Source organism: Carassius auratus, chromosome 19 (assembly GCF_003368295.1).
Source record: "Carassius auratus strain Wakin chromosome 19, ASM336829v1, whole genome shotgun sequence".
In the NCBI taxonomy this organism is placed as follows: Eukaryota; Metazoa; Chordata; class Actinopteri; order Cypriniformes; family Cyprinidae; genus Carassius; species Carassius auratus.
The window spans coordinates 12,152,353-12,168,281 of NC_039261.1; the positions used below are offsets into that span (position 1 = coordinate 12,152,353).

A 15,929-nucleotide genomic window follows, 5' to 3' on the forward strand; every position below is an offset into this window, starting at 1 on the left:
TCCTTGTTGGGTTGGGTTTGGGTTGAACTGTTCTGGAACAGTGTTGTAAATACAACTTAACCACATAACGGCACCGGTGGCAACAGTGAGAAAAAAATGTATGCCTTCTTTCTTTGCATGAACATTTGGGCAGCGTTATGTAAATCTTCCCACATCGTTACATAGACATGTGGGGGCGTGTTGGAATGAGCCGTTTTAGGTGGGAGTGGATATCTCTTAACTTTTATAAAGAATATCTCTTTGGATTTGAGACTTTAGTCTTTGCAATTTTACTCACACTTGTGTTGCGACATTACTGTCAGATCCATTATATTTGGCAAAGCATCGTCTTCTAGTTTCAATCTTTTTGAAAATCCCACATCGAATTGTGCTTTGTCTGTAAACGAATCTGCAATAAAATGAAGTGAACAAAGGACTAAGTTCTTACTGACGGTATGGATCTTTATATAGTTCATTCACTCTTTCCTAATGTTGGGATCAGAAGGAAGGCAATGAAAACACAATTTTTCCTAGCAACTTAGCACTGCACAGCATCTTTTTGTCTTTGGAGCCATCTTTATCATTTGGTTTTTGTCTAGACCTGTGTGTTCATCTCTCTCATAAACAGTATAGGGCCTTTCGCACCGCAGGAACCTTTGCATAGTACCAGAACTAATTGTGGAACTATGCACTTTTGGGTATTTTTGCACTTGAAGCAAATGTAGCACTGCCAGTTGTCGTTGGAGATTCTTAATCCTCCTTTCCATTCTTTCAATCGCTTTACGTTTATGTCAACATTCCACATTCCGGGAGACACAACAAAAACACAGCTCCAATCACAGCATCCTCCTGTTGTTAACGTTGTTCTTCTTTGTTAACATTGTTGAACGCCATGCACAAATGACATCACTTGTTGACCGCCACAGTCAGTGCGAATGCAACCCTTTAAATGGTACTAGGAAATAGTTCGCGCAAAATCGTTCCAGTTCTTTAGTACTTACATTTAGTTGTGGAACTAAAGCGGTGTGAAAAGGCCCTTATGTATGAATTGGTGTGTGTTGGGGTGGGGCGGGGATTGGCTAAACAGGCAGTGATGTTGAACTTCTGCGGAGGTGGTGTTTATTTACACATTCCAAAAGATAAAAGATTCTCCGTATGTGTGTGCTGCAACCTGTGACTTCATAATCGTTTAGGATTTTAAAACTCCTGCCGTGTGAACCCATTAAAAGATTAAGGGAATTTTTTTTTTTTTTTTTAGCTCATGACCCCTTTAAAGGAATATTCCAGGTTTGGCCCCATTCATTCCCATTGAGCTAAATTCAATACATTTAATTCTTGGTTTAGTCACTACAAGTGTTTCAATATTCTGAAATATTCCTTCAAATAAATAAGGACCAAAAACATAATATCTGCTCTCTAAAACATTTTCTTAACATTAGTTTAAGGACTGAATAACAATATTGTGATTCAAAATACATTCAGAAACAGGGCAAGTTATTTTTCTCAACATACCTCAGAAAAGCGCTGGACATCCTGGGTCAGAGTTCCCACTCTGCTCCAGTTGTAATAGTTGAGAAACTTCACCACAGCAGGGTTCACAGCATTGTCTGATGGGACAGTCCTGAAGAAATTTGGATACTTTTTCCTGTCAGCCAAGACAGGAGTTGTGGCCGCAAAAGAAAGCTGTAAAAGAAGAAGAAAGTACTGTTAGCCAGAGTCCTTTCAAGATAAATCAATTCAGTGGCCATTTTGGTTATTTTCTGAGTACTGTAGTTAACAGGTATATACATATACAGTATTGTTCAAAATAATAGCAGTACAATGTGACTAACCAGAATAATCAAGGTTTTTCGTATATTTTTTTATTGCTACGTGGCAAACAAGTTACCAGTAGGTTCAGTAGATTCTCAGAAAACAAATGAGACCCAGCATTCATGATATGCACGCTCTTAAGGCTGTGCAATTGGGCAATTAGTTGAATTAGTTGAAAGGGGTGTGTTCAAAAAAATAGCAGTGTGGCATTCAGTCACTGAGGTCATCAATTTTGTGAAGAAACAGGTGTGAATCAGGTGGCCCCTATTTAAGGATGAAGCCAACACTTGTTGAACATGCATTTGAAAGATGAGGAAAATGGGTCGTTCGAGACATTGTTCAGAAGAACAGCGTACTTTGATTAAAAAGTTGATTAGAGAGGGGAAAACCTATAAAGAGGTGCAAAAAATGATAGGCTGTTCAGCTAAAATGATCTCCAATGCCTTAAAATGGAGAGCAAAACCAGAGAGACGTGGAAGAAAACGGAAGACAACCATCAAAATGGATAGAAGAATAACCAGAATGGCAAAGGCTCAGCCAATGATCACCTCCAGGATGATCAAAGACAGTCTGGAGTTACCTGTAAGTACTGTGACAGTTAGAAGACGTCTGTGTGAAGCTAATCTATTTTCAAGAATCCCCCGCAAAGTCCCTCTGTTAAAAAAAAGGCATGTGCAGAAGAGGTTACAATTTGCCAAAGAACACATCAACTGGCCTAAAGAGAAATGGAGGAACATTTTGTGGACTGATGAGAGTAAAATTGTTCTTTTTGGGTCCAAGGGCCACAGGCAGTTTGTGAGACGACCCCCAAACTCTGAATTCAAGCCACAGTACACAGTGAAGACAGTGAAGCATGGAGGTGCAAGCATCATGATATGGCCATGTTTCTCCTACTATGGTGTTGGGCCTATTTATCGCATACCAGGGATCATGGATCAGTTTGCATATGTTAAAATACTTGAAGAGGTCATGTTGCCCTATGCTGAAGAGGAAATGCCCTTGGAATGGTTGTTTCAACAAGACAATGACCCAAAACACACTAGTAAACGGGCAAAGTCTTGGTTCCAAACCAACAAAATTAATGTTATGGAGTGGCCAGCCCAATCTCCAGACCTTAATCCAATTGAGAACTTGTGGGGTGATATCAAAAATGCTGTTTCTGAAGCAAAACCAAGAAATGTGAATGAATTGTGGAATGTTGTTAAAGAATCATGGAGTGGAATAACAGCTGAGAGGTGCCACAAGTTGGTCGACTCCATGCCACACAGATGTCAAGCAGTTTTAAAAAACTGTGGTCATACAACTAAATATTAGTTTAGTGATTCACAGGATTGCTAAATCCCAGAGAAAAAAAAATGTTTGTACAAAATAGTTTTGAGTTTGTACAGTCAAAGGTAGACACTGCTATTTTTTTGAACACACCCCTTTCAACTAATTGCCCAATTGCACAGCCTTAAGAGCGTGCATATCATGAATGATGGGTCTTGTTTGTTTTCTGACAATCTACTGAACCTACTGGTAACTTGTTTGCCACGTAGCAATAAAAAATATACTAAAAACCTTGATTATTCTGGTTAGTCACATTGTACTGCTATTATTTTGAACAATACTGTATCTAGTAATATGCTTGAATAAGGATAAGACAAAATCTCCAAAACTCTTAAATAAATAAAATAATCATAGACTAAGGTGTGCAACATTGCAGGATGCTGTAAAGTCATATTAAAGTCTTATTAAGTTTTATTAAGGTATAACTGGACTTGCTATTTGAGCAGCATGCTGGATCGAAGGCAAGTGACAGTCCATGGCCAGTATGCCAGGACTCCAGGAGTCTAAAGCATAGGTGCAAATGATCCAACATACTAACACATCTCTATAAAAAGACAGCTCTCACACCTTTGGTGAGTGCCTGTGTTGATTGAAGTCATGAACGTTTGCACTGATGGTCAACCTCAGCACATCAGCTTGAATATGTATGTGTGTATTAAGATGCATTATGGAACATTATAATGTGTGTTTGTTCTCCATAGTGGTCAACAATAAGAATTTGAGCCAGTGAATATATGATATTAAATATTATTATATAATAATACATTTTATTAGCGTTTTTAGAAACATTTGCAATACTAATACTAATACTAATATTTGCAATACAATACTAACCATTTTTATTGAACATTTAAGACTTAAAAACAAACAAACAACAACAACAAAAACCATTGAATACACTGTACACCAATACAAACACTGTACCAATTTTGCCCAAAACTTTTACATTGTTGATGTATAAAACAATGTTTAAAACATCACAGAAAACCAAATGGTTATGTTTGCAAGCATAAAATCATCTACCTGATCAGCAAATCATTGGACCATAGGGACATGTGACCAACTGAATGGCCTAAAACTCTCTTACACTGCTTAATTGTTGAGTCCTGCTTCATCTAGCTCTCCTCTGCCTCAAGAATCATAAATGTTAAGATTTTTTAAATTGCTTCTATGTACTGTTCAAGTATTGCATGCTAAGCATGGTTATATCTTTTCAGGCTTTGATAAAGGGACCATTTAAAAGAGACTTCACACTTTTGAAGACTTTTTTGCTCAAAACATGCCCTCTTTAACGTTGTCAAACACCAGGCAGAACATTTTAAGCCTCAGCTGGAGCGAAAAACAAGCCTGGAACATCATGGTATGATTTTTATGCCAGTGCTCCCGTCAGTAGATTAACAAATGTTCCTCCGGTTATAATACATCCTGAGGGTTGTTAGTCTCTCAGAGATAAACATATGGAAATGCTTTGAGTTCAAATAGCAAAAGCCGTCTTATACTTTAATTAAGTTAAAGGAGCACACTCTTTGCTTACAGTCATAAAATTATCTGTCGGCTACGTGGCTGCACATTCAATTCGATGAAATTTTTATTGCAAGGCAAAAAATCTCAACTGAATAGTGAATGGAAATGTAATCTTTCAAAAGCTGGATGTTGATGTTTTTGTGAAAATTTATATGGATGGCTTGTTGAATTTGCAGGTGATTTAAGCAACAATTTACATATAGTACTAACAGAGTAAACTGCATTTACAGAGCACAGGGAAGAGCCTCTATATAAAAATGTGACAAGTTCTATTCAACTCTGGTCTACATCAGGGTTTTCCCTGGAAAGGATTTCGGAATAGGATGTTCGTTTGCTCAGGATTGGATCAAATAAATTACTTTTCCTGTGAATAGAATTGTGGGTGAAATGGAACTGGCTTTTGCTCTGGAGTGTGCAGTGGCCGTGACCCCTGACCTCTCATCTTGTCTCATTTGTGGCCCCTCTGGTGAATGAAGTGGTGACATAATCATATAAACACAGTGCTTAGGGGAACATGGTCTGACTGCAGCTTGTTAGGTCGACTTTTTAATACAAGGAGGAGATTCAGGCACCATCCCAAAACCTAGTCAAATCTATTTGTATATTTGCGCATTGTTCACATTGTTTCAAAGCAGCTTTACAGACAATCATGATGTTAGAGTTTATAATATCTTAATTCTGTGTCTTCGTGCTTTCTAGTTGCATTAGCTGATTTGAGCTGGGTGAAAATCAAGCAGTTGAGAAATGGTACACAGAATAAAACACCCTTGGTGATTATACAGTATGCATGTATGCACATATAGTTGGACACACAGGACTTCTATTTATCCAATTTTATAAAAAGAGCTGGGTGTAAAAAAATCAGACAATTGAGATTTGCTATACAGTATATATTGCATTATTTAAATTGGATATAATACATATGAGCTGCCTTAATGTCTTCTCTCTATATAGGCAGCCAGAGCTGGGTAGATTAATTACAAATTGTATTCCAAATTATATGACAAAAATTGTAGTTAGTTAGCAACGTAATCCATTACATTATACATTTAAGGTAATATAATCTGACTAATTTTAGATGACTTTTGACCTAATGTATTCATCATCTTGATTTAAATAGGAGAGTCTACTACCATATTGATATAAAAACACAAATAGTAAGAAAATCTATTCCATTTGTTCTAAATCCAGTTGTCAAATGATGTGTGGCCTCTCAATTTTGTGTGTAATTATATTCACCTGACTAGTGACTGGTCTTTATTTTAATGTTCCAAAACTGGACGAATATGAATATCGTGTGGAAGAACACTTTATTGTCATTTGTCCAACAGTCCAAATGAAAATCACCTTCAGTCTCTCACTCCAAAAAAGTGCACATTCAAAATTGCAGTTTATTGCCATTCAATAAAAAAGTAACTGTAGTCTGATTACGAATATTTTTAAATGTAATAAAATTAAAAGTGCTTATTTTTTGGAATCTGATTACGTAATCCAGATTACATGTAATCAGTTACTACACAGCTTTGTAGGCAATACCCTAATCATCTTGTGACCATTTTGCCTCAATCTTTTGTTTGCAATTTATTAATGTCACAAATAAACACTTGCCGATGTTTAAAGGGATAGTCCACCTAAAACATCCTGAAAATACATTCATAATTTATTCCCCCTCATGCCGAAACTCTACGACTGTGAAACATAAAGGAAGATATTTTGATATTTAAATAATAATGTGTATGTACAAAAGAATAAATCCAGGCATTCATTTCACCTTGAAGTGAATATCATTTGACACATTTTCACAAATGTATCATGGTTGAACCCCCTTATGGATACAAGCGAGTTAAATTTGTAATACAGAGAAGAAAAACGTCTCTTAATTCTTTCCCTGATTTCACAATGGCGCGCTGGTGTGCACACTCCCTGACAGCCAGAGAACTCGCGAATAACAACAGTCTAACATTTCGATGAATTCCATTAAACCCTGTTAGAAACATTAAGACCTGTGAATATTTAGACAAGGGAACAGACAGATTTGGTTAGGATTTATTTACACTGTTATATTATATGGGAAGTGTGTGCACTAAAGCTAATTGACAGCAGACATCAGAGCTGACATAATCACACCACCTGCTCTGCGTTTCAAGAGGAAGGAGGGTAAGCAGAACATACATTTTTCTTTCTAACATGGGTATAAGCAAATTAAAGGGGATTGCGAGGGATTGAAGTAATCTAATATAATGATTTTGTGTCCTCTAGGAGAGTTACTGATGTTAATCAACGTAGGGTTAATTGCAGTGCTGAAAAGATAAGACATTACAATTCCTGATAATGACACAGATTAGCAGTCTGTGATTCTCTTTGAAGGCAAGTGTGCATTAACTCACAGGTAGACACTATCTAGATCGGTCTGGTTTTGGCCTTTTCAGACCTGCCTCAAAAAAGTCATTTCCTCACTGACAGAAGAAGCCAATATCAGAGCAGTGATGTCGCGCCTGTTGAATGTGTCAAAGCTAGTACAACCGTTTAAAAAGACTTGAGATGTTGACCTTAAAATTAAAATTTTATCATCATTTATCATCACTCATCTTCTTCCTTTTTGTTTTACAATATACTACATTGTGACACTTTTGAAACAGAAATGAATGTCAAAAAGTCAATCAATTTAACGTTAGGAATCCCAGTTTTGCTCATAAGTCTAAAGTCAGTACAAATAATAAAAAAAAACTATCCTTTTATTCATTAAGCATCTAAGGCATTTGTAATGTTAAAAAAAAAAAATCAGCTACAGTATTTTCAATTTAAGTCTTAGTCAAGTGTTAAATGTCCTTGCTATTTTTGATCATATTTAGTCAACCTTATCCTATTTAGTTTTAATTTATCCTATTTAGTTAAGTTTTAGTCAAAGTATTTTAGTCTAGTTTTAGTCAAAGAAAACCTAAAGTATTTTAGTCTAGTTTTAGAAGGCTTTTCATTATATACATTATATATAAATTAATAACCAAAGACTTATGTAATTTATGTACAAAAACTGCTAAAACAAACATTATAATTAAATATTAAAATATGATAACAGTGAAATTCCACTATAATTCCATATTGCAATAATCTATTTAGAACAACAGCAATTGAGTAAGTGCATTTATACAAACAATATTGTAAAGATCTCATGACAGAACACAGACCGGCTGAGTGACACTTTTAATTCAAATACTAAACTCCAGCTTGTTTGTCCATGTTTTCAGGTCATGTCCGCAATGAGAAGTGAGCGTGTGTACATGGTTGCCAGATTTCTTCAAATAAGCAAATCACCGGGAAGAAAATGTATCCTTGTGACAGCGAAGCTCTGATTCGAGGATTTGAACTCTCGATATCTGGCAACCACACTCATGAAAGCTCGCATAGTAGAGGAGTGTAGAACAGTCTGCAATAAAATTTTTGTCTCCATTTTTGACAAAAATAAAGAGGTATTTGTTAAAGTTTTTATTATTATTATTTTATTATTATTGATATAATCACACTTATCATTTATTGACCTTATTGTTGTATCAATTTTCTCTTGTTGTAGTCATGAAAAAAATATTTTTGTCATAGTCTTCATAAACTAGATTCCACACTAGATTCCACAAATTTTTTAAGCAACACAACTGTTTTCAACATTTATAGTAATAAGAAATGTTGAATAATAATCACAAAATCAGCATATCAGAATAATTTCCGAAAGATCATGTGACACACTGAAGATCTAATGATGCTGAAAATGCAGCTCCGCATTTCAGGAATAGATAATTTTTTTATATAAAAATATAATATATAAAAATAAAACTACAAAATTGTAATAGTTCACAATATTTCTGTTTTACTGTATTTTTGATCAAACAAATGCAGCCTTGGTGAGCACAAAAGTCTTTTGAGGTCAAAAACATTACAAAATCATACCAACCACTTGTGCCTTCTAGTTTATGTATTTTTCATAAGTATTGTGTTTTAAATCTTTGATAAATTGTGACATCATATTTTTTATAAAAATCCCCTCTAAATGCATTTCTGTATAGGCCTGCCGTATAATCCAAATTGAATGAACTGTGAATTTGAATGTGCTGGTTTTAAAACAAAAAAATCAACCCTAACAAATGAGAGATCAAAGACTTCAATATCAAACAAACATAATTTGTTCTTGTGCAGGATATTAGCAGATTTACAGCCTTTAGCAGAGTGTAATCCTACTTTCACATCAATGGCCAACTCCAGAATAAGAGTCATGCCACGTCACCCCGTCACTCATCTCAGCTCAGTGAAGTGCTTGTTGTTCAAAACACACAGATTAGTGCTGCCAATTAAGGATTTTTATCATGCTAGTGCCACTAAATCCAAATGCACCTACGGGACTCACTGAGCATTAAGGGGTCTCTTGGAGGTTGCTCTAATCTTTACATTCTGAATGTTCCATCCTCACCAGGGAAAAGTCAGAGGATAATGCACTCAAATACAGTCATGGGGAATAAAGAAACCAGAGAAGGGAGAGGTTTCCATTGTGTTTGCTTTTAAAATCTTCATATACAAAAGATACTGATGGATCAGAAAATACTGCCACCAAATTATGTAGTTTCTGCATCTACAAGCCAAACTTCTTGGCAAAATAATGACTGTTTCTTGACAGGTTTCTCAAAACCTACCTCCTTCAACTTTTGGCCAGACAAAAAAGACAGTCTCACACCCAAACTCATGCCACTGGTTAAACGGATTCTATTTTGTTGTGCGATCAGTGTTCTGAAAGCTTCCCAATATTCTAATTAATGCTTCCTTGTTTCTCGCTCCTTCGTCCTTAAGCCCGTGACCCCGGAAATCAATCGGAGTCCAGCATCATGAGATATTTATAAATTCTCTAAATTCTGTGAAGATGCGAAGCCTGACAGGAAAGCAAGTTTGCAGAGGAGTTTTATAGTACATTTTAAAATGAATATCTAGCTATCTTTAATACTGTACATTATGTTGTGATGACTAAATTTAAATTTTTTAATTCTCATTTCAAATAAAGCATTTTTAGATTAATAATATAAGCCATTTATTAGCTTATTGGTATTTGTCATAAATAAATATCAGTGCATCCTTAAAAAAGAAAAAGGTACAGTACAATACTTTCTGTATGAGCAACTTTACTCGGTTAAAGCTGCAGCTTAACTAAAGTACATTAGTACAGATATTTACCTATGTGATGTACAGTGAAATAGATTACTGAAAGAAAAAAAAAATGGCAGCAACTTAAGGTCAATTGCAATTGAGCCTGAGGTGGTGACTTGGAAAATGATGGGAAAAGTCCAGAATCCATCACAAGATTGTTGAAAGTCAACATTTTAATAAAAATTTCTGACCTGAAAAAAAAAAAAAAAGATAAATCAATCATAATAAGATCCAAAACATGCACTCAGCAAATTTCTATTTCATGCTGACTTTAAAACGAAATGTTTCAGGATATCAGTGCATCTCTAATACTAAAAATACATCTTGTTTCAGTCCCTTCTTCCTTGCACTTCATCCCTGCACACTTCCTCATCCCCTTAAGATGGAACAGCTAAGACGCGAGGACAAGAAACAAGAATGCACAATTAAGAAATGAGAATCAACCAGTGGCACCTTTCAGGAGACTTAGCCCACGCATGGTTTACTTACAGCCGTCTCTGCATTTTAAAACAGGAAAGTATTATAACATAAAAAAAAAAACCTTTAAATAGTCTGAACTGCACCTTTCTCTCTGAATTCGAGCCAGCTGATCTGTGAACTCTGTGTAATGACATCTAATGCATTAGATTCCCTTCACTTCCTGTAGAGCACATGATCAGTGTGAGCACTCGCTTTCTCACCATGAGGGTACAAGAAAGGAAGTTATCACACAAAATTAGCCTCTCACTCCCACACAGATCCTTTAGCAGCAGGAGGCCCAGCATCTCCAGGTGGTATCCAACCCAGAGCATCTTATTTAAATGCAAGGTCTCTTTACAGTAAAGTAAATGTGCATAATTCACTCTTATACCGGCATCGTTGCCAAATGCATTTGTGCATATCCAGAGCAAAATAAACATGTGCTATTCCAACAGGATCAACGTTTTTATAGCATGACAACATACTTCTTCTATAGTGATACATGCCTTTCATGCTCACAAACACACGTATCCAATGTCTAAGGCAGGTAAGATCCTATTGGCCTAAAATACTGCTCTCTCCTCTCCTCCCACATTGTCCCTTCATCCTGTTGCTTGTGCCGAGTTTTAATTGCCACCCCCTGCCAGAGGTAAAGTCATGCAGACAACCCGCGTCTTCTTTCCATCAATCTCTCAGTGCCAGTGTAAAATTAAAACTGCACAGAAGAGCCACTGCCTGTCACAACTCTCAGCTCCACAGCCCTGGGGCTGGAAGGTCACAGTGCTTACCTAATAAGTCCAATAAAAGGGACCAGGGATTTATACTCTAGAAAAATACCAGATGACTTTGATACTCTAGAGGTGAACTGTACAAATGGAGTTTGAGAGGGACAATGTGTACACGGCAGCTGTTTCCAGTGGAATGGGACCTCAGTTGAACAGGCAAAATCTCCAAAACAGCTAATAAATTAATGTTGCATTTCTTTGCATTTTGATACTATTTACCTTACACTATCATCAAGCACCAAAATAAATAAATCAACCAATACTATGAAAAAAAAAGAGATTTAACCTATCAATTTAAGCATTTTTAAATCTTAATAAGTATCTTAGATTTATTTCTTTTATATTTAATTAAAAAAAATATATATATTTAAAGATGTAATCTTTCTAAAGAAATATATTAACTAACATTTTTTTAATTGCATAATTTGTATTTAAATACACTGCCATTCAGAAGTTTGGAGTGGGTATGATTTATTTTTATTTTTGTGTGTGTGTTCACCAACATTGCATATATATATATATATATATATATATATTGCAAAATAATACTGAGAAATTATTATTTAAATAATGGTTAAATAACTGTAAATATAATAATGGAAATATTTTGTAATAATATAAATGTCTTAATTGTCACTTTTGGTCAATTTAACATGTACTGATCCCAAACTTGTAAAAGCAATGTATTAAATATTTACATTTCTTTAAAAATGACACCTACCTTGACACAGTAACAAATAAATAATTAAACATTTCATGCAGCTTTATCTGTTAACTGTTCTATTCTAGTTTTCTTTCTTGTTAATTATTATATCACCTTAGTTTTCCTGAGGGGGCACTGTACTTGTGTTGCGAGTGAGTTTGCGAGACATAACAGAGACAGAAAAAGACCTATCGAAAAAAAGAATGATAGGGCAGAGAATAAAGCATTTTGCATTCTGAGAGCGCAGCCTAACTGAGGGAGGTCTAGTGTAGCCGACTCTCTTGACACTCCGGCTGCCTGAGTCAATAGACAGCATTTCATTCTCATTAAGGTTTTCTAGCCAATTCCAGAGACTGTGGCCTTGCAGAATGAAATATTGACAACACTGCACAACATTGTTCTCAGGAACGCTGCCATTGACTTGCAATGAGCTTAGCTTCATTGCTCTTTGTAAGCTGACCATTATTATGCTGTTAAGCAACTAGACATGCTCCTGTTAAAGTCATTATGATTTCTACTTCATTGGGAAAAAAGATGAATTCCCGGTGAAGAACTACATTATTCAAAATCCTGGACTGCAACCAATCAGAGAAGACACTGTCATACACAAAAGAACTCGAGCAACTGCTCAATCCCATAAAAAAAATTGCTAATGACAATTAAAACTATTATCAAGTTAATTAAATATTTGACTTTATAAAAGTTTCTTTGCAATCAACAAACTATTGGACTGTTAATAAATATTAATCAACTACTAATGCTGCTTTCACATGCAATCGGAAATGTCCTACTTTCCACTTCTTAAATTGGAATTATGAGTGACGTGTCACTTACAGGTTTTGTTGCTGGAAAGGATAGGAATAATGGTGGACACCAGTTTCATCCTTGCCTATTTTTATTAAAGCCAAAACGTCAGTATCCAAAGATTTTGAATGCAATGCAGTTTCCTATTTGTTGACAACAATATAAATACTACCCAAACTATTCTATACATTGACTGCATTATCTAGATAGTCTACTTGCTGACAATTCGGAAATCCGGTCAAATAAATTGTTTTTGCTGTACATATGTGTTTCAATGTATTGCATACAATATGCATCAAAAAGTTATTTATATATGTGAATATACTGTTCATGACTGTAACAGCAAGAGAATGTTGCGGGAATTTTATATTGTGTATAGAATTCATTTATGTCATTTACAAGATCATTGAACTGTAGTTCATTCCCTCATTAAAGTGTTGTATTGTTTTAATCAGTTTACTTCAACAAATAAATAAATATAAAAAATAAATAATAGTTTAGGTTGTGATTCATTTTATATAAGATTGTAGGGCCCTGTGATTTCTGCGATGCGGAAAACATGTAAGGAATCGCGGAATCCAGTCATAAAAACAGAATTCACAGTTTAGCGCGGAATGTCACAGAATTTTAAATGAATGAATAAAAAGTAGGTCATTGCACTTACATCAAATTACGATATAAACTAGTATCTGTGTAAATATTAAGCCACAAAAGTCGATTTAATTATGAATCCTGCATGTTCTGGGTGTCTCTGTCAATGAATGGGGCAGATGTGTGGTTTCATTTATTATACACATATTGATGCATGTGTGATGCTCACGGTGTTTTCAACATCAACTGTCTCTCTAAACAAGGACGTAAACACATCTACAGAACTGCTCTGAGAGTCACTTCATGAGTATTTGACCATTTGATTTGAGTAAAACTAGTGTCATATCACATACACAGAACTGTTAAGGTATTCTCGGCAACCCGTAAAAATAAAAGTCTGGTTTGATTTTAAGGCTATTTTCCAGTGCAATGTACATAGCTTACTACTACCACTACTACTAAAGTGCAACAAACATTATTTTTTATACACAATTTTTTTTTTTTTTTTTTTTTTTAATCACACAACATTTCTTCTTCAGGTTTTAATTTTAATAGTAAATCCCCTTTGTTTGCCAAAAAAAAAAGTTTTCCACATTTTTTATAATTAAAAGATGAATGAATTTAAATGTTTTATGCCTTTAACAAGAAAAACAAAATTTCTGAGGGGACAAAAAATGTATAAGGCTACTTTAAATAAAAAAATTATAAATTAAGTTGTTTTATGCATTCAAATAATTAGACATGATAAAACATTTCATAGGGCCCTAAATTAAATTTTTGTTGAACTTTTAATAATTTTATTTGAAAACGTCTTATGATTTTTATTAATTAGACATGCTTTTTGATAAATACAATTTAATTTAACTATTAAAAAGGAGTAAAAAAAAAAAAAAGAATCCAGAAAAATTTTAACAGGAAAATCAGAATTTAAAAATAAAACAGAATTTAGGAAAAAATAAAACGAGTTTCATAGGGCCCTATGATTGGTTTGGTTCATGGATAATATATATATATATATATATATATATATATACACTCACAAAACCTCCCCGATAACCTGCCCTTGCTGGGGTGCTGTTGCAAACATGCCAGGTTCCACCTCCACACAATCACAGCGCACACCCTCACCGGAGTTCTGAACCATCACCACCTGACCCTCATCACCTGTCATCAACCACAGCACCATAAAAGCCACACACACGTACACAATCGTTGTCCGGTCACGTTCGCGACAAGATTACTCATCTGCGCTAACTATAAGGACTAACTCCTCTTTACCTTCTCTCCAAGGATACTCTCTGAGTTCTACTCCTCCTTCTCCTCTCTAAGGATTGTTCCCGAAGACTCCTTCAAGAAACTCACGGTGCGTGTGTGTGTGCCTTCACCTTCAACCCAGCACGGATCCAAACCCCTCATTCACTCCTCACTACCCGCTCCTCTGCTTGTGTCTTAAATAAAAATCTTTCTCATCTGTTACTCCTCTGTCTCCGAGTGATCAGTAACAGGTGCATCAAAGGTCGATGATATGGTATCGACAATAGCCAGAGATATTGTCAAAAACATCAGTTATTGTCCATATTAAGATGATTTGTCATTTCCAGTTAATGTAGGCCTGTTACATTATTACAGGTGCATCTCAATAAATTTGAATGTTGTGGAAAAGTTAATTTATTTCAGTAATTCAACTAAAATTGTGAAACTTTTGTATTAAATAAATTCAATGCACACAAACTGAAGTAGTTTAAGTCTTTGGTTCTTTTAATTGTGATGATTTTGGTTCACATTTAACATAAAACCCACCAGTTCACTCTCAACAAATTAGAATATGGTGACATGCCAAACAGCTAATCAACTCAAAACACCTGAAAAGTTTCCTGAGCTTTCAAAATGGAAAACTAGGATACACAATCAAGGGGAAGACCGCTGACAATCATTGACACCCTTCACAAGGAGGGTAAGCCACAATTTTTAATTGCCAAAGAAGCTGGCTGTTCACAGAGTGCTGTATCCAAGCATGTTAACAGAAAGTTGAGTGGAAGGAAAAAGTGTGGAAGAAAAAGATGCACAACCAACCGAGAGAACCACAGCCTTATGAGGATTGTCAAGCAAAATCGATTCAAGAATTTGAGTGAACTTCACAAGGAATGGACTGAGGCTGGAGTCAAGGCACACAGAAGTGTCAAGGAATTTGCTGAACCACAGACAACATCAGAGGCATCTTACCTGGGCTAAAGAGAAGAAGAACTGGACTGTTGCCATTGGTCCAAAGTCCTCTTTTCAGATGAGAGCAAGTTTTGTATTTCATTTGGAAACCAAGGTCCGAGAGTCTGGAGGAAGGGTGGAGAAGCTCATAACCCAAGTTGCTTGAAGTCCAGTTAAGTTTCCACAGTCTGTGATGATTTGGGGTGCAATGTCATCTGCTGGTGTTGGTCCATTGTGTTTTTTTGAAAACCAAAGTCACTGCACCTGTTTACCAAGAAATTTTAAAGCACTTCATGCTTCTTTCTGCTGACCAGCTTTTTAAAGATGCTGATTTCATTTTCCTGCAGGATTTGTCACTAGCCCGCACTGCCAAAAGCACCATAAGTTGGTTAAATGACCATAGAGTTGGTGTGCTTGACTAGCCAGCAGATTCCCCAGACCTGAACCCCATAGAAAAATGCAGATGAGCTGAAGCTCACGGTCAAAGAAACCTGGGCTTCCATACCACCTCAGCAGTGCCACAAACTGATCACCTCCATGCCACACCAAATTGAGGCAGT

At 35.6% G+C, this 15,929-nt stretch overlaps 1 protein-coding gene across 1 annotated transcript in view; it reads right to left on the minus strand.

Annotated features, from left to right (window-relative positions):
• LOC113119432 (gamma-aminobutyric acid type B receptor subunit 2-like) overlaps nt 1–15,929 on the minus strand; it is a 212,309-nt gene that overhangs the window by 75,232 nt on the left and 121,148 nt on the right. Inside the window, exon 3 of the mRNA XM_026288931.1 lies at nt 1,492–1,662. Within this exon, the coding sequence (XP_026144716.1) occupies nt 1,492–1,662 (171 nt within the window). The remainder of the gene's footprint in view (nt 1–1,491; nt 1,663–15,929) is intronic.